Source organism: Cnephaeus nilssonii, assembly GCF_951640355.1.
Source record: "Cnephaeus nilssonii genome assembly, chromosome: 22".
In the NCBI taxonomy this organism is placed as follows: domain Eukaryota; kingdom Metazoa; phylum Chordata; class Mammalia; order Chiroptera; family Vespertilionidae; genus Cnephaeus; species Cnephaeus nilssonii.
Genome location: NC_137093.1, coordinates 5021581 through 5040891, shown reverse-complemented (window position 1 = coordinate 5040891; position 19311 = coordinate 5021581). Strand labels below are relative to the sequence as shown.

The following is a 19311-nucleotide window of genomic DNA, read 5'->3' as shown; positions in this document are numbered from 1 at the left end:
TGTTGGCAATACATTTCTGGGAAGGTTAAAATGGACGCATGTGTAATCCATAGCCGCTCTCAGTCATGACTTCATTGGCATCAATAAATTTGTTGTACTGACTACAGTAACCTTGCCAGGGACCTGCAAGCTGGGTTATGTGAAGGCCAGAGCTTGCGCTACTCCCCGCGGGGGTGCTGGCTTTGTCTGGCCGTGGCAGAAAATCCTGAGGGTGTGCAGTGCTTGGAAAGAGAGGGAGAGGCGGCAAAAGAGGAGGCAGGAAGGCAACCAGGGATGGCTCCCTCACAACGTGGCCTGCACTTTGCCTATAAGAGGTGTGCAGCCCTAACCGGCTTGGCTCAGTGGATAGAGCATCGACCTGCGGACTGAAGGGTCCCAGGTTTGATTCTGGCCTGTACCTCGTTTGCGGGCACATCCCCAGTAGGGGGTGTGCAAGAGGCAGCTGATCAATGTTTCTCTTTCATTGATGTTTCTAACTCTATCCCTCTCCCTTCCTCGCTGTAAAATATCAATAAAATATATTATTTTTTTAAATGGCCAGAAAATATATTTAAAAAAAGAGAGAGGTGTGCAGATTCCAGCAGAAGAGAAGCATGTGGGCTCTGCGAGGTCAGACTTTGTCTACCAAGAAATCTCATAGGTGAGTTCAGTTCCCATTAGTAACAAGACTCAGCACGGCATAGTGCTTATTATGTGAGAGGCACGGAGTTTATATCATCAGTACAACAACTCTATGAGGTAGGTACTGTTTTTGATTTCCATTTTCAGATAAGGAAACTGAGGTTCGGAGACATCTATGGCCTGGCTCTGGTCTACGGTCTAAGAGGCTTAGGAATCTGACGTGGCCAGCATATCAGTAGCAGCAAAATATTTTAGAATTGCACTGACATTCATTAGAGCTCAATAAGCCTAATGTTCAAAACCAAGATGCCAAATTATTAATTATGATGAGAAATATTTAAGCTCTCAAAGACCAGGATGTTGTGGTTGGCATGACCAAAAACATTCTCTCTTTGTAGGCAGAGAAGCCAAATTGCAGTCAGAACACAGTTTAAGGAGCATATAATTAGAACTAAGAGAATCAGGAGAATGAGGTAAAAAAGCGTCCCTCCGCATAGTTATTTAGACACACTCTGCTCTTCTTGGGATAATCTCCTTAATGAGTCTGTAAACTAGAACTCTATTCCTGAGCCGTAATTTAATGGGACTCCTGATAGTTACCCCCTTGATTCTTTTTCTGTGCTTCCAAACAGACCAACTTCTCCTCTGATAAGCAACATTTCAAAAAATGGTGTTGAATCCCTGAATTCAAGCCTTGTTCTGGCTTAGGAGTACTACATTGTATATTTATTTTATAGATTCCTTTTATACCACCAAATTAGTCTTAATTATAAACTCCACCAAGCCTAGCATTGTCATTATATAAGGCAAATCCTCAGGAATGTTTGTTGAAAGAATGAGAGTGAAGGAATGAATGAATAAGTGTATCTCAATGTCAGATGATTTTAAAATAGCTCTCCATCACTATGGGGAACATATGGAGATTCCTTAAAACTTTAGAAATAGAATTTCCACATGATCTAACAATTCCATTTCTGGGTATATACTCAAAAGAATTAAAAGTAGGGACTTGAAGAGATATTTGTATCCTCATGTTCATAGCAGCACTATTCACAATAGCCAAATGGTGGAAGCAACCCAAGTGTCCATTAACTGATGAAAGGATAAACAAAATGTGGCATGTACATATAATGGAATATTAGTCTTAAAAAGGAAGGAAATTCTGATACATACTACAATGAGCCTTGAGATCATTATGCTAAGTGAAAGAATCCAGTTACAAAAGGACAAATACTGAATGATCCCATGTACGGCATATCTAGAATAGTCAAATTCATAGAGATCGAAAGTACAGCAGTGGTTGCCAGGGGCTGGGAGAAGGGAGATGGGGAGTTATTGTATAATGGGTACAGATGTTCAGTTTTGCAAAACAAAGCGTTCTATGAATGCTGGTGGCAATGGTAACACAACAATGTGAATATAATCAATGCCACTGAATTGTTCACTTAAAAATGACAAAAATGTAAAGTTTATGTTATGTGTATTTTACCAAAACTGGAAAAAAAAATAGCTCTTCCATGCTAACTCATGGCTTATGTTTTTAAACCTGAGCTCTGTTTCCAGAAAACCAACATATCAGCTCCTGTATTTGTCCCTGTTTAGTACAATGGTTTGCCTGTTGAATTTCATTCTGCTTGAGACTCCCTGTGTTACAGTGTCACTGTATGAGCTATACATAGAGTTGTGCAACATGGGACACAGCATCCTATATAATAAAAGGGTAATATGCAAATTGACCCTAACAGTGGAATGATCAGTCGCTATGACGTGCACTGACCACCAGGGGGAAGACACTCAACGCAGGAGCTGCCCCCTGGTGGTCAGTGTGCTCCCATAGGGGTAACTCTGCTCAGCCACAAGTCGGGCTGATGGCTGCGAGTGCAGCCGCGATGGTGGGATCCTCTCCCACCTCCTTGGCTGTGCTAGGGATGTCCAACTGCGGCTTAGGCCCACTCCCCCGCAGGCTCCTGGGCTGCCAGAGGGATGTCTGACTGCCAGCTTAGGCCCGATCCCCCGGGGAGCAGGCCTAAGCCAGCAGGTGGACATCCCCGTGGGGTCCCAGACTGCGAGAGGGTGCAGGCCGGGTTGAGGAACCCTGCCCCCCCCCCCCCCGCCCAGTGCACGAATTTTCATGCACTGGGCCTCTAGTTTCAAAATAAAGGTGCAAACATTATTGTCACTCACTACTTGCTAATTAAAAGGACAGACTTTCAATCAAGAAAATTAAGACTGGCCCTAGCTGGTTTGGCTCAGCAGATAGAGCATCGGCCTGTGGACTGAAGGGTCCCAGGTTCGATGCTGGTTAAGGGCACATGCCCGGATTTCGGGCTTGGTCCCCAGTGGGGGGCGTGCAGGAGGTAGCCAATCAATGATTCTCTCTCCTCATTAATGTTTCTCTCTCTCTCTCTCGCCCTTCCTCTCTGAAATCAATAAAAATGTATTTAAAAAAAGAAAAGAAAATTAAGACTGTATTCATGGTTGATAAACAAAGCAGTTTGACACTAGGTTGATATCAACTTTGACAATCTTAGCATACTTTTTTTTTTAGTTCTGCAAGAAACAAATATACCAGCTGAGTGCAGTTGAACAAAATCCTCACAGAATTAGCAGTTTTCTGACCCACTTACTAAAAAAGAGCTGAATCACACCATGGAGACCCCAGGGAAATGCAGATTTATACCTTTGATGTATTTCTTGGTTTTTCTTCAATTAAAATAAATTCTGGGATCAGTTTCTGAGTCTTTGCCATCTTCTCTTCTTTTAATGGGTCATTTCACATGTCTTCTTGAATATAAATTCTTGACTTTTGTAAATGCAAATGTATAATAAAAGCTGCACACAGCTTTCTTCTATGCAAATATTTCTAAACCCATCAGGAGGGCCCGCTTCTCTCTCTAATCCCTTCCTTTACTAGATTGGGGCTGGGCGGGGGGCGGGGGGGGAGGGCTTTCGGGAAGAGAAGCCCAGTGTGCTTTGCTGCAGATGGGGCAGTGGTCACTCCACCTGTGGTCACACCGATAAAGGAGAGACGCTACCATTCCCATAGGCACGGAGCTATGTTTACTCTCCACTTCCCACCACCAGGCCTTCACCAATGCTTTTCCAAACACAGAGGACCACCTTGCTCCTCCTGTCAAATATTCTAGCCCTTCTCCATCCATTCTAGTTTTCCTTCAAGAACTTTTCTTCCGGATGAGGAAACTTTCCAATTTCAAACCCATTAATACAATTCCTGACCAACATCTTATCAACAACTCACTCTTGTGATGGCTGTATTTATACTGATTACATGCGTGTCTTATTTCCCTGTAGGAGCCAGGTGTCCTTGGCTGCAGCCATAGTTGCTGAGTCTCTCTCTCTTCCTAGCACTATCATTCTTTGCCCAGGTTAGTAACCTCAGAGGCACATCTGCAAGTATCATAGCATATATATTTTTGCTTCCGACATAGTATCTAACACCACAGCCTCTATATAATAAATGGTCTGAGTAAATGAAGAGGTTAATACCAACCAAGTTAGTATGTAACAAATCCGGCATTCTGAGATCAAGGTGTTCTTTTCCTAACATCGTATTGAGTGAGCACTGACTATGCTGGGCAATGTGCTAAGTGCTTTACATATATTATTTTTATTTTACTTTATTTGTGTTAATCCTCACCTGAGGATATTTTTTTCCAATGATTTTTCAGAGAGAGTGGAGGGAGGGAGGAAGAGAGAAACATCAATGTGAGAGACACACGTTGATTGGTTGCCTCCCACACGTGCTCTGAGCAGGCCAGGGATTAAACCTGCAACCAAGGTACCTGCCCTTGACTGGTAATCAATCCTGAAACCCTTGGGTGTGTGGGCCAACACTGTAACCGCTGAGCGACACCGGCCAGGGCACTCTACATATATCATTTATTCATCATAAAAATGTATCAAGATCCGACTATAGGCACTGTGCTATGCCTTAATAATACCTTAGTGAACAAAATTATTTACTTACACATTGCCTGGTGGTCAGAGAGGTGGTCCAAGGATCAGTTAGTAACTGGGGGAGCCTCAGTTAGGTCTTACTCTAGAAACATGTTCTTAACCACTATGTTTATTTCCTCTGGTGTAAGCTATTGACAAGCCACATGATTATAGTGACTGTCCAATGTGACCACACTCTTACACAATCAATGATGAAATACTCCTTGAAGATAAAATTTGAAGGTCTTATATAATGTTAATTCCAAATCCATACCAACTTTTGTTGATTAATCAATAAATACCTACTGGCCAACTGCTCTGATAACTGTATTATCCATTGGCTTTCATTAGAACTTGGGAATTTTTAAAAATTAATTCACCCATAAAGATATTTCATCACCAACAAAAACTTATTTCTCCCAAGAGCCAGAGGGTAGTAATAGCAATGATACCACAAATTATGAAAAATAGATTTTTAAGGCATCCTACCTACCCACCAGCAAACATATTCAGTTGTCCTGGCAACTGGATGATATACTATTTATAAAATCAGTTAGCTTTAAAATTGACAAAGAAAACTACGGGGGGCGGGGGGAGAGAAATTCACTTAAGAAACTGTTAGTATGAGCAGTATCAATAGGTATAAATATCTTGCCTGCCAACAGATTAAACCAGAATGTGATGCAAAAAGAACAAGACATAACAAATGTTTGAGAAATTCTTGAAATGAAATAAAACTAGGAAATGCCTAAAAATAGCTTCAGATAAATGATACATGTAGCAAAACACATCAGCAGTGATTTTAGGGCCAAGATCATTGAAAAGAAATAGAAAGATGTGGATACAGAGAAAATTAAATCACAAATCTTTCTAAATGTGGGCAGTGAAGAACAAAATATAGCCAACTCTTGAGCATAAAGTAGTAATTTTCTGATGAGTTTGGGCAATGGAAACAGCCAAATCATTAGAAGAGGGAGAGGGAGAGTAGGGAGCCATTTAGTCAATGTTGAGAGCAATTCAGCTCAAAACAAAAGGATTTTTTTTTTTTTTTGCTTGTTTGTTTGCCTAAGTGGTATGGCTCTGTTTCCCAATGGGAATTCCTAGAAGCAGCCAAAAGCACCCATGGGCTCACATCATAGACTCTCTTGTGTATAGCCCGTGGATTCCTTTTCGGGGAACAAATCCCATGTCAAATTGCAGAAGCCTGTCATTTTAGATCACAGTTGCTCAACCTCAGCACTGTTGACATTTGTGGACAGAAAATGCTTGCTGTGGGCCGTCCTGGCATTGCAGAATGTTGAGCAGCATCTCTGGCCTCTACCCACTAGATGCCAGTAGCAACCTTTGCTCCCCGCTGTGACAACCAAAAATGTCTCCAGATATTGCCCAATGTCCCCAGGGGGCACAAGCACTCCCAGTTGAGAACCACTAGCTTAAAAGACGAAGGATGACCATCCAGCCCAACCTCTCACCATGTAGACGAGGAAACCAAAGCCCACACACATTGAATGCCTTGCTCGAACGGACACAGATGCTTAAACGCCAGATCTCACCCAGAAACCCCAGACCATCGCCCTCAATAATTCTATTCTACACCGATTTCAGTCCTATCCATATCACCACCATGATTTTGCCATACCCAATGCCAATTCTATCATTATTATTTTTATCTGGGTTGACTCATTTTTTAACTTAAATTGATTTTAAAAGGAAACAGGTAGATAAGGGAAAGACAGATGCAAAAATTAGAAAAGATTATGGTGTCAGAGGGAGAGATCTGTGCTCAGGTATTTTATCAAACACCTACATTGTGCCTACCATGTGCCATGTACCATTTATTTATTTACTTATTTATTTACTAGGGGCCCAGTGCACGAATTTGTGCACCTCGAAAGGAACAGTGGGCTGAGAGGCTGCGGTGGGCACAGGGGTGGGTCTCGGCCCATCCTTCATGCCCCGCCCGGCCCCTCCCACTGTGGCCCCTGGTCCCCTGTCTGCCAGCAGCCCCCGCTCCTGCCACCGCTGCTCCCACTCGCTGACAGTGCCGGCCCCACTGGCACCCGCTGACGGCATGGAGCAATTGGGGCCGGTGCCAGCAGCAGGGACGAGAGGCGGCTGCTGCCCCAATCGCCCCTCAGGAGCAGGAGGAGGTGGAGAAGCCCTCAGGGCGATTGAGCGGCAGCCACCACTCACACCTGCTGACGACGCTGAGGACCACAGTGTGTGGGAGCAAAGAATTTTCAGTAACCACCAGAGGCTCACCCTGATGACAGTGACTGGTGCCCCGCCTTGGTCTGGCACCCCCGACTCACCTGCTCCACCATCCCACCATAGCCACCACCCGCGATGTTCCCTGGGCCCCCTGGGGGTCAGCACACGTCATAGCAACCTGTTGTTCAGTTGTTCGGTCTATTTGCATATTAGCCTTTTATTATATAGGATTATTATATAGGATTCCTCACCTGAGGATATTTTTCCATTTATTTTTAGAGTGGAAGGGAGGGGGGTAGACAGAGAGAGACATCGATGTGAGAGAGACACATTGATTGGTTGCCTCCCGTATGGACCCTTGGCCAGAATCAAACCCGGAACCTTTCAGCCCATGGGCTGACGCTCTATCCACTGAGCCTAACCAGCTAGGGCTGCACCATTTTAAGTGCTTTACATATATGAAATTTTTTTGTCTTAATAATGATCTTATTAGATAACTGTTATTATTATCCTCATTTTATAAAGGAGTATACTAAAGCATAGAGATTCAAGATCACCCAAGTCGGGGGTGGGGGGGTGGGGGATTAATGGGGGGATAGGGACACATATGTAATACCTTAATCAATAAAGAAATTTTTAAAAAAAGATCACCCAAGTCATAAGTGGCAGAACTGAGATTCCAGCCCAGGAAGGCTGGCTCCAGAGTCCATGCTCTTCATCGGTAAGGGGAAAGATCGAAAATGCCTGCTAAGGGAGAGATGGGTCTGGAGCTCAAAACTCATGAGCATTTTCTACGTAGTTAGAAAATAACGGGTACAGGTAAAAAGGCAGTCTGACCCGGGGTGTTAAGTAAATCCTTTTGGAAGAAGGGAACTCGCACCTGGAAGAGAAAAGTTGGACAGAAATGGTGGTGGAAAGAAAGGGACAGAAGCTGAGGGAGGGCGAATCAGGGGGGAGGGACAGGATGAGACTTGAGTAAAGTGTACCAGGCTCTGAGAGAAACAAGGAGCTTGGCAGGGTGAGGACACGGTGAGGCTGAAGGTGGAGATTCAGGCACAATGGTGATCTGGGAAAAGGGAAAAGGAGTGGGGTGGGGGTTGAGGCCCAGGAGAGGGCCCTGGAGAGTTGAGGGGAAAGGTGCGAGAGATGGGGGTGAGAACCTAGAGATGGGGGTGGGGAGTTGCTGCAACTCTCGGTGGGACTGAGAAAGGGCGCCAGCAGGGCGAGCTGAGGCACGCTGGTGGGCAGAGAGAAAGCACACTCCCATGCCAGGGAGAAGAGGGTGTCTGCTAAGGCCAACGCTGGTGAGCACCAGCCACTGAAGTTAATGTTTTTCCCTTAAAAATCAAGTTCAGCCCTGCCAGCTCAGTAGCTGAAGGTCAACCTATGAACCAGGAGGTCACAGTTGGGTTCCCGGTCAGGGCACATGCCCGGGTTGCAGGCTTGATCCCCAGTGTGAAGCGTGCAGCAGGCAGCCGATCAATGATTCTCTCTCATCATTTATTGTTTCTCTCTCTCTCTCTCTCTCTCTCTCTCTCTCTCTCTCTCTCTCTCCCCCCCTTCCTCTACTAAATCAATAAAAATATTTTTTAAAATCAAGTCCAGTATACACACCACGTTTTGCAAAATGTTGAATCAATTCATCTCCAAAATACATTAAAAAAAGCTTTTTGATTACATTTGAGAAAATTTTGAGACTTTTATGTTCCCACCACTAGTTCATAAATAAAATATACCACTTGAAAAAATGCACACACACTTGTAATCGCTGAATAAAAATATCAAGCGTAGAACTGCGTTGTCACATGTTTTGCCAGCTCCTGGTGTTTCTTCAATGCTTTACTTTTCAAATTTTCTGGAAAATGTTTTGTCTTTTACACTTCGCAGTTTTTGCAGATCAAGATGTTAATAAAACAACTTGGGGAAATTCAATGAGTGTTGCCATATTTGGAAATAGGATTTCTTAGAAGGAAAATTTCCATCCATAGTAGAAATCTATCCATAGTAGATTAAGATCAGTCATATCCAAGTCCAACCAGAATATCCAGGTACCAAAAGCAAAATTAATACAAATATATTTAAAGGAATATATAAATAATAAAAATGTGAAGTGAGGTATAGTAATTAAGAGTCAGTCAGGCTGGGTTGGCTCAGCAGATAGAACATCAGCCTTCAGACTGAATGGTCCTGGGTTCGATTCAGGTCAAGGGCACATGCCCAGGTTGTGGGCTCTATCCCCAGTAGGGGCATGCAGGAGGCAGCCGATTCATGGTACTCTCTCATTGATGTTTCAATCTCTCCTTCTCCCTTCCTCTCTGAAATCAATAAAAATATATATTAATCTATATATATATAAAAAGCCAGCAACCGGAACGCTATAACAACCGGTTGCTATGACGCCCACTGCAGCCAGTGAACCTGCCCGATTGGGGGAGGGGCTAGCCAGCCAACCACCTCCTGACAGGCCCTGCTCCGATCCGCCCCTATTGGGGCCGGGCAGCTGGACCCCACCAGTGCACGAATTTGTGCCCTGGGCCTCTAGTAAATAAATAAAAGGAGTCAGTCAGGCCTAAAGCACTAGCATCATAGTGTCAAGTAATATATATATTGGGATTACACATTAACATTATAGGTTATTGTGAGGATTAAATGAGATGTCATATAAAGGATGTAAGGAATGTAAAGCTAGTTTTAGCTACTATTATTCTAGTATGAAGCAGAATAAACTAAACAATAAGCTTTGCTTTGATGAGTTTTAAATTCTGGCACTAATTTCCATATAGGCAGGTACTTAGTTATTCTTCTTAGCTCAAGGCTGACCTAATGGTCTTAAATGGCTCCAAATCAACAGTTCTCAAACTGTGGTTTACAAACTCCCGAAAGTCCCAAAGACCCTTTCATGAGGTCTATAAAGTGAAACAACATAATTTTATTAATAATAGTATAACTAGCCCTAACCGGTTTGGCTCAGTGGATAGAGCATCGGCCTGGGAACTGAAAGGTCCTAGGTTCGATTCTGGTCAAGGGCATGTACCTTGGTTGCGGGCACATCCCCAGTTGGAGGTGTGCAGGAGGCAGCTGATCAATGTTTCTCTCTCATCAATGTTTCTAACTCTCTATCCCTCTCCCTTCCTCTCTATAAAAAAAAAAATCAATGAAATATATTTTAAAAAATAATAGTATAACTAATTTTAAAATACTAATGGTCTAATACCATTTTCATTTTTCACTGTTGACATTTGTACTGATGGTGCCAAAGCAAAGGTGGGCAACACTACAGAAACCTTAGCATGAATCAAAGCAGTGGGACCAACATGTATTGGTGGGTATATTATTCTTCACTGCCATGTGCTACCAAAGGGGGAAAAAAATAAAGCTAGTTTCCCTTAAGAATGTGCCTGATGCTCTAGCCAGGTAGCTAAGTTGGTTGGAGCATTGTCCCCTTCCCCAAAAGGTTGCAGGTTCGATCCCCAGTTGGGATGGGTATGGGAGGCAACTGATGGATATTTCTTTCTCATATCAATGTTTCTCTCTTTGTGTCTCTCCTCCTCCCTTCCACTCTCTCTAAAATCAATGGGGAAAATATCATTGGGTGAGGATTAACAACAAAATAATAATAATGCCAGTTCTCTCATTCTTTTTAAATTTGGGACTACATAGTGATTTTTTTTTTTTACTAAAACACATGTTAATATGTAATAGGTTTATTATAAGTATTTTAAAATGAGGTAATAAATGTTATCAGTTGATTTTTAATATGGTAAATATCAATATCTCAATCTACTCAAACTAAAAGTTTTTGGAATCTTCAATAATTTTTAAGAGTGTAAAGAGGTTCTGAGACCAAAATGTGTAAGAACCACTATCCTAAATAGTTCTCCAAACTTGGGCTGGTCTCCTCTGATTACTCACAGGGAGACAGCGCTGAGGGCAAACCTGTCCTGTAGGAAATGACCGCTTCCTGGCCAGGTCAGCAGTGGAACACTGTGAGCTAGTTAGCGCTGGGGAAAGTTCTCACAGTAACAGGTAAGTCTAATGGAGCAGGCCCACTGAATTCTAGAAAGGCAGGCCAAACACCTTTTGGAAAGATAGGCTGCACGTCTGGATCAAGGAAAAATAAACAGCCGAAACCCCTCTGGATTAGGAATTCTGTTTCTAATTAGGGAGAAACATGTCCTTTCCTGAGCAAAAAAGACAAAGGGGAATTGCAAAACTGAGCTCTAAGATTGATGTGGGACCCCTTATTGTCTCTCTCCTTTCCAGTCAGCAAGTGAACAAAGCCAGCCCTAAGGCTCAAGGCCTTTCAGATTCTCACCCTCAGCCCGAGGGTAGAAAGCAGTGTATATGCCCTGAATTTAATCCTTCATAATAAAAAGGCAATATGCAAATAACCATCACTCCGCTAAGCCCACGATTGAGCGGTGGGAGGCTGGGGGGCGGGACTCGAGGTGGCATATCCGGCCATTGAGAGGCGCGGGACTCCCGCGTCCCCCCCCCCCCCCCCCCCCCCCCCGCCTCTCAACGGCTGGATTGGCGGCCGCTGAGGGGGGCTGCTTCGGACACCCTGGACACCCAGCTCCGCTGCCATCGGAGGCGGGGAGCCGGTTGTCCGCACCCGGATCCCCTGCCCAGCTCCGCTGCCATCGGAGGTGGGGAGCCGGTTGTCCGCACCCGGATCCCCTGCCGTGCTCCCCTTCGTCAGCGCCTCAAGCCCCAGCAGCAGCAGCAGTGGCTGGGGATGAGCTGGGGATCCCAACAGCCTGGCAGCTCAGTGGCGGCGGCGGAGGCAGCATTGGGCCTGGGGACTGGCGAACAGGCAGAAGATGGCCCTGATCGCAGGAGGCTAGGCCTAGGGACCCTACCCGCACGATTGAATCGTGCGCTGGGCCTCTAGTAAGGAATAAAAGCCAGGAGAAACATTTGACCCATTTCGGCCTCTTGTCCTGAAATTCTCATCCCACTGTGGGGAAAGAATCAAGGCATGATCTAACTAAAAATGGGATGTTGTCCAAGAGGAAAGGGAGAGGACCGGGCCGACTCTAGCTTCAGAAAGGGCAGTTTCTGAAAATAGGAGACGGAGCATCACCAATGAGGTCAGAGCAAGGACAGACTGACCAGTGAGTGGGCTCAGTCTTCCTTCTGATCCCCGCGGGAGGCGCTCCTCACCATCTTCCTCTGGTCCTCGCTTGGGAGGAAGTAACGCTTTACCTGAACCCGGTCAGCCTGCCAGGGTCGGATCCTGTTGCAATGACCTGAGCAACGACGGGCCTCGATTTCCTCCTCCGTAAAGTGGGAAGAGTGCCCGAGCTCACTTCCTAGGTCCTCGCGAGGATCACCTACGACAACGCGTGCACATCCCTTAGCACCAGCCTTGGCACCTGCCACGCGCCTCAGAAGCAGAAGTGATTATTAGGGGCGTTTCTTTGTTCCACATTCCCCTCAGTGAGAGGTGTTTTTTCGTTGTTTCTCAATATAATTCCTTTCTTTCAGGCTGTTATTTTCGAGGTTCTGGTCCCTCACATCCCTGAGTCATCATCAAGATGCCGGCTTCTGAGACAGCCCCTTCTCCCGCTCTCTAGGGCTCCCTCTCCCGACGGCTTCGCCCTCGCGGGGGCGGACCTCCCCGGTGACCACGCGTCTCTGGGGCTGGGCCACCGGTCCCAGGGAATGTCTCCCGGTCCCAGGGAATGTCTCCCGGCCCCTCGCAGGCCGCCCAAGCCTGAGCCTCGCTAGATGGTGGGACTCCCCAGCCCCCCGGTGGGAGCGAGGCCGGGCCGGGGCGGGGCCGGGTTCCCACGGGAGACCGAGGCCACACCCCGCGCGGAGTGTGCTGGGGGCCGGGCCGCACCTTGAGGGGGCCGAGCGCCCCTTGGGGCACCGCGGGTCCCGGGCGTGGAGGGAGCCTCAGGGAGGTGCCAGCCGCCCCGCGCGCCGCCCCGGGCGTGAGGCCGCGCAGGGGTTACGGCACCGGCGCCACCTGGCGCCGCCGAGGAGACCCAGGAGCCGGCGAATCCCGCGCGGCGCGGCGAACAGGTGCCCGCGCGCGTCAGGCGGCGGCAGGGGGCGGGGCGAGGGGCGCGGCCGGAAGCCCGGGGCGGGGTGCGGGCGGTCCGGTGAGCGCGAGGGGCCCCGAAAGGCAGGAAGGAGCTCGCCGGGCTGCGCGGCGCGCGATGTGGAGCCGCCGCCTCGGCGCCTGCAGCAGCCGCCGCCGCCGCCGCTGCTGCCGGGGCTGCCGCCGCGCGGAGGGACATGGAGCGCGGCTGCGGAGAGTGGCCGCCGGCAGCAGCAGCAGCAGCAGCGCGCGTCGAAGCGACAGCGGAGCGCAGCCGGCCCCGTGAAGCGCTGCCCGGCCGGTGGCGGCAGCGGCAGCGGCAACAGCAACAGCAACAGGGCGGCTGAAAACCCGGCGGCGGCGGCGGCGTTCCTCCCCGCGACCTCCCCTCGCCTCGCGGCCCTTAGTCTTCCTTCGCTGGGCCTTCCCGGAGCCACCCCTCCTCCGCGGCGCGCGGAGCAGCTGAGCCCGGGGGCGGGCGGAGGGGCGCGTGCCGCCGGCGTGGGGGAGGGGCGGGCCGGCGCGCGCCGCGCCCAGGACTCGCGGGGCCCGGGGGGCGCGTGCCGCGGCGCGAGGCGGGCGAGGCGCGGGGCGGTGCGGCGGGGCCCCTCCCCCTGCAGCCTGGCGCGCGCCGGCCGGGCCGCACCGCTGCGGGCTCCGCGCGCGCGGGCCATGTCCGCCTTCTGCCTGGGCTTGGCCGGCCGCGCTTCAGCACCCGCAGAACCGGACAGCGCCTGCTGCATGGAGCTGCCCACCGCGGCCACGGACACCATCGGGAGTCCAGCCGCCGCCGCCCAGGTCTCCTTCCCCGGGGGGCCCGGGGAGCTGGAACTGGCGTTAGAGGAGGAGCTGGCGCTGCTGGCGGCCGGGGAACGGCCGTCCGACCTCGGAGAGCAGCCTCCGGCCGAGCCCGGGCCCCTGGCCGAGGAGGCCGGACTGCTGCCCTTGCCCGCCCAGGACCCCGAGCTGCTGTCGGTGATCCGGCAGAAGGAGAAGGATCTGGTGCTGGCGGCCCGGCTGGGCAAGGCGCTGCTCGAGAAGAACCAGGACATGAGCCGGCAGTACGAACAAATGCACAAGGAGCTGACAGACAAACTGGAGGTGAGTTCGTCCCCGTCGGGGTGGGTGGGAAGCGGGGAGCCCAGGCACCCGCCAGGCCCTGGGCAGCTTCTGGAGCCACTCACCCACTGCACCCCTCCCTTGCTCACCCTACCTCACAGAAAACAGCCTGGAAGCGTGGGGGTAGGATGGAGGGTTTCGGGTTATCAGACCAGGGCATCCATTGAAGGCACAGACTTTGCCACCCTGTTCACAACCAATGGGTCCATGCACGCGGTGGACCAGTCATATATGGACGGTACACAGCATCCACAATAGAGCTGACAGTATGACTAGTTCATGCAGGCTGGGGTGGTGTGTGCACACAGAGAAGTGAGAAAGGGCAAGCATTTAAAACGTGCTTCAGGTTTTCAGAGTAGTTAATCTCTAATCAGGGTGTTAGCCTAACGCTTTCTAGTTTGGGCATTAAGGCCTCCAGATGCCCTTGTCTTAACTTCCCGGCAGCTCAGAGTTGTGGGAAACAAGTGCCCCTAAGGGAGCTTTTTATAGCCTTCAAATACCCGGGGATTAGGAAACGTGGTTCCATGGCAGCCAGGGCCCAGCATGTGACCGCTGGTGGTGGATTTAATTTGGACCTCAGTATTTATGTGTATTTAAACAGCACTTTCCTGTGTTCTGGGTCTCACACGTGCAATTGGATGGCCAAATATGAGGACCATATTGTTTCAACTATTATACATATCCCTTAAAGGAGCTATAAGATTTCTGCCACTCCTGGCCCTTAACTAGAAAAGGGTCTAACTAGAAAGTGGTATGGAACACCACCGGCATTTCTAAAAATCAGATTTAAAAAGGGGAAGCATCCGTGGCAGTGGAGACAAGCTTATCTTTTTTCGGCCTGTGCATTTACTATTGTTACCCACTTCGGTTGCAGCCAGTTTTTTTTTTGTTTGTTTGTTTTTTTATTGGTTACAGGAGAATAGTACAGTCCTGAATAAGGTCTGAAATTGACCCGAGTCTGGTTCTCTATCACGTGCTACTGGTTGAACAGTCAGAATGTAGGCTGCAAAACTTTTCTAGAATACGATTTAAGTGTGTCCGTAGTCCAACAACATACCAAAAGTAAATCGGGGAGAGAAAAAGGAAACCAGTGAGTGCCCTGTAGTTCAGTTGGCCTGTTAACTAGGTCTGCCAGTCGATGAACTCTCCAGATACCTCTGTGAAAAGCGGTTTGTGAAACCTATAGGTAGGCTGCCAAAAAGCAGCCCAATGAATTGAATTGTTTCATTTTCACTTGAAGTGGAGGTCTACAAATAAAAGGGTGTCTTTTTTTAAAAAAGAGATTTGATTACACGGCTCTCTATAGAAGTACTACTGCAGAGATTTATACTTGATTTGAAATTCCTTCAGTGAGGGAGTTGATTGAAGAGACAGCCGACTTGAAAGGACCATCGTATCAGTCAGTTTGATGAGTGGTAGATTTCAGAGTAGTCCTGAGGGTGCAGTTACACACATCCTGGGTTCCATGTGGAGCCTTTAGACATTTCTTCAACAAAGGAAAAAGATTTCAAAATTCGGTACCCAGAAAGCTTCTGTGGTAAGTGAATAAATTACCTTTGACTATGAAATAGTTTAAAGCTCTTAAACTAGTTTTTTTTTTTTCTTTCCAATTTTTTTTATTAAGGTATTATAATACCTTTTTTTTTATAATACCTTAATAAAAAAAATTGGAAAGAAAAAAAAAAAAGGGGGCAATGGCAAGATATGTACACATATAATACCTCTTAAACTAGTTTTTAAAACCTTCACTCCTCTGCAGGTCAGCATTATGAACTCTAGTTAATTTCTGGAAGTTGGTTGCACAACAGTGTGAATATACTTAACACTACTGAACTGTACACTTAAAAATGAAGACGGGAAATTTTATGTTACTGTATAAAATTTATACTTATATACTGTAGTCCCCCCCTTATCTGAGGAGGATATGATCCAAGACCCCCAACAGATGCTGGAAACCACAGATAGTACCGAACCTCATATGTACCATGTTTTTTCCTATACATACATACCTATGGTAAAGTTTAATTTATAAGTGAGGCACAGTAAGAGATTAACAACAACTAATAATAAAACAGGACAATTAAGTCGAGAACTTTTATCTTTGCACTTACAGTAAATACTTCACAGCTTCCCTGGCGGTTCCAAATTGCCAGCATTACTACCCTTGTGTTTTGCAGCCATTATTAAGTAAAATAAGGGTTACCTGAACACAAGCACTGCAATACCAGGTGAGTTGACCTGATAACCCAGAGGGCTCTGAAGTGACTAACGGGCGGGGAGTGTATACAGCTGGACAAAGGGATGATTCACTTGCCAGGCAGGACAGAGTGGGAGGGTGCGAGATTTATCACGCTTCTCAGGTGGGCGCAAAATTGAAAACTTACGAATTGTTTATTTCTGGAATTTTCCATTTAATATTTTTGGACCAAGCTTGACTGTGGGTAGTTGAAACTATGGAAAGCGAAACTACAGATAAGGGGGGAATGCTGTACTTTACCACATTTTTTAAGAGTTTATTTTTAAAAAGGCAAATATTGAGCGTTATTGAAGCTGTGTGATGAAGAGTTCAGTTATACTATTTCTTCTAGGTATGTTTGAAAATGATCTTTAAAATTTTTAGTTTTGCCCTGGCCAGGGGGACATAGTTGGTTGGAGTGTTGTCCAATGCACCAAAAAGTTGTGGGTTCTGTTCTGGGTCAGGGCACATACTTAGGTTGTGGGTTCGATTCCCCCGTTAGAGCACATACAGGAGGCAACCGATAAATGTTTCTCTCTCTCTCCCCCTTCCTCTCTCTAAAATCAATTTTTTTGATCTACAAATTCATGATAAATAAAAGGAAACGGAGGCCCAGAGAGACTGTGGATCCCAGGAAGGCAGGCACTATATCAGTTGTTGTTTTATCCTCAGCCAGTCATTGTTAGGTTTCACTGATTTGAGAGAAAGAGAGAAACATTGATGTGGGAGAGAAACATGGATTGGTTGCCTCCCCTACAGGCCCAGACCCACAACTCAGGTATGTGCCTTGATCGGGAATCAAACCCTCAACCTTTTTGGTGTACAGGGTGACACTCCAACCAACTGAGCCACCCAGTAGGGGTTCTAGTACTATTTTTTTAAGAGGGCAAAACAAGTAAGGTGAAAATGATTACATAATGGGACTCAGTGGTAGATTTAGGGAAGCAAACCTAGGAGTCTTTATTTGCATTCAGTGCTAGGTCCACTTTAAAAAAAATGTATTTTTGTATTTTTCAAGAATCACATCCTGGACTTATGAGAATGGTGTTTGTTGCTTTTTCAGTTCTTTGCAGAAATCCATTTCTGTGACAACCAATTTTAGGTAGGTTAATGGTACTAGCCTTTGTTTTTTCAGAGTTTTAAATAAACTTTTTTTTTAGAATGATTTTAGATTTTCAGAAAAATGTGGGAAGATGGTGCAGAGAGTTTCCATATGCCCTGTACCGGTTTCCTCTCTTACTAACATCTTACATTAGTATGGTACACACCATAATGAAGAAACCAATACTACCTGGTCAGTGTGGCTCAGCGGTTGAGTCTCAACCCAGGAACCAAGAGGTCTCCAGTTCGATTCCCGGTCATGGCACATGCCATGATTGCAGGCTTGATCCCCCAGTGTGGGGTATGCAGGAGGTAGCCAATCAATGATTCTCATCACTGATGTTTCTATCTCTCTCTCCCTCTCCCTTCCTCTCTGAAATCAATAAAAAATATATATATATATTTAAAAGAAACCAATACTGATATTAACTGAAGTCCTGAGCTTATTCAGATTTCCTTGCCTTGACCTAATGTATTTTTCTGTTCCAGGATTCCATTCAGGTTACCACATTATAGTTTTCATATCTTAGTCTCTTCTTTGCTGCAACAATTTCTTAGACTTGCCTTATTGTTGTTTTTTTAATTCATTTTTATTCATTGATTTATTTTATTTTTTTAGAGATAGAGGAAAGGGGGGAGGAAGGGAGAGAGGGAGAGAGAGAAACGTGGATTTGTTGTTTCACTTATTTATTCATTTATTGGTTGATTCTAGTATGTGCCCTGACTGGGCATCAAACCTGTAACTGACTGAGCTATTTGGCCAGGGTGAATTTCTTTGTTTGTGATGACCTTGACACTTTCGATATTAACTTTTTCCTCTGTGGAGGTATAACTGACCTATAACATTATGTTAGTTTCAGGTGTAGATATTAACTTTTAAGATCCCATATAGTCCCAAGAAACAAGGAAGCATGGGCAGAGCCTCCTGACCCCCACACTTGCTGACAATTCTGCCTGGAGCAGCGGTTGCCGCTGGTGGTCCAGGTCCGAAAGGTTGGCGACCGCTGGCCTAGAGTTTACTGGTTAATTCAGCACTTAATTGAAATATAATTCCAGGAGAAACCTTTCTTTTTCAGAGTAGATAAAAGGCTACATTTTGTATGTTTATAAATAGGAAGGTCTTGATTTCCCTCCCCTCTCACTCCCCAAGTGTTGAGAAACCTGAATTAGGAACTTTGTCACATGTCCAAAGAAATACAAGGACAGATTGATCAGCACCACCTGTCCTCAGCCCCGCCCCGCAAGTGGATTGGATTGTTTTAGTTGCTTGGTTGGGCTGTTCACTAACAGCTGTTGGCTGAATATTTTTAAGTCTCTCTGTTCTTTTAGAACACAAGCCTAATTTATCTGGCCTCTCAGTAACACTGTGAGTACTGAGTTCTTGCTGTTGCCGTCTGCTCAATATTTTTCATTTTGGAAAAACTCAATAAAACCAAGAATTACAATTTTAAGATTGTAATTGTCACTTGTTTCTGCATCTCATCTTTCTGCAGTGTCTACAGTGAGTAAAACATTCTCCTTTTGGACGTTTAGCAATATGAGGGAAGCATCGATAGAGCATGAAATTCTCATGCTGATGAGTAGAAGTCCCTCCCTTGTCATTCCTTTTCCCACATGCTCCAAACAGAGGCTGTCTAAAGTACAACCAAAAAGTGACTTTTTCAACAAATATACTAGCATGGCTATAAACAAATGAGTTGTTCCCTTAAAGTGATCAACTTGGGAGGCTGTACATTTATTTCAATATTTATTAACAAACTGCCTTTGCTAATGTGCTCAGAAATTTAGTTTTGGATCACTGCTTTTATCTTTTGGCACATTATTTGGACTATTCTGTAATGGTAAATTTTCATCTTTTGGAGGTAAATTCGACTTTCAGAAACACACCTCACCCAGAGCAAAGTAAGGAATGAATACATGTCAGGATGAAATGACATCACCTCTTTTTTAGACACATCTCAGATGTGAAGTAATGGGACTGATTTTCTTGTGTAACTACGCTCTGGCCCTTAAG

The 19311-nt window shown here is 46.3% G+C and overlaps 1 protein-coding gene across 2 annotated transcripts in view; it reads left to right on the top strand.

Annotated features, from left to right (window-relative positions):
- The first annotated feature begins 12913 nt into the window (after window positions 1-12913).
- The window catches only part of BICDL1 (BICD family like cargo adaptor 1), an 80603-nt gene continuing 74205 nt past the window's right edge, over window positions 12914-19311 (top strand). For both annotated transcript variants that reach the window (XM_079762236.1, XM_079762237.1), the window contains exon 1: window positions 12914-13942. In XM_079762236.1, the coding sequence (XP_079618362.1) occupies window positions 13514-13942 (429 nt within the window). In that variant the 5' untranslated portion in view covers window positions 12914-13513. The remainder of the gene's footprint in view (window positions 13943-19311) is intronic.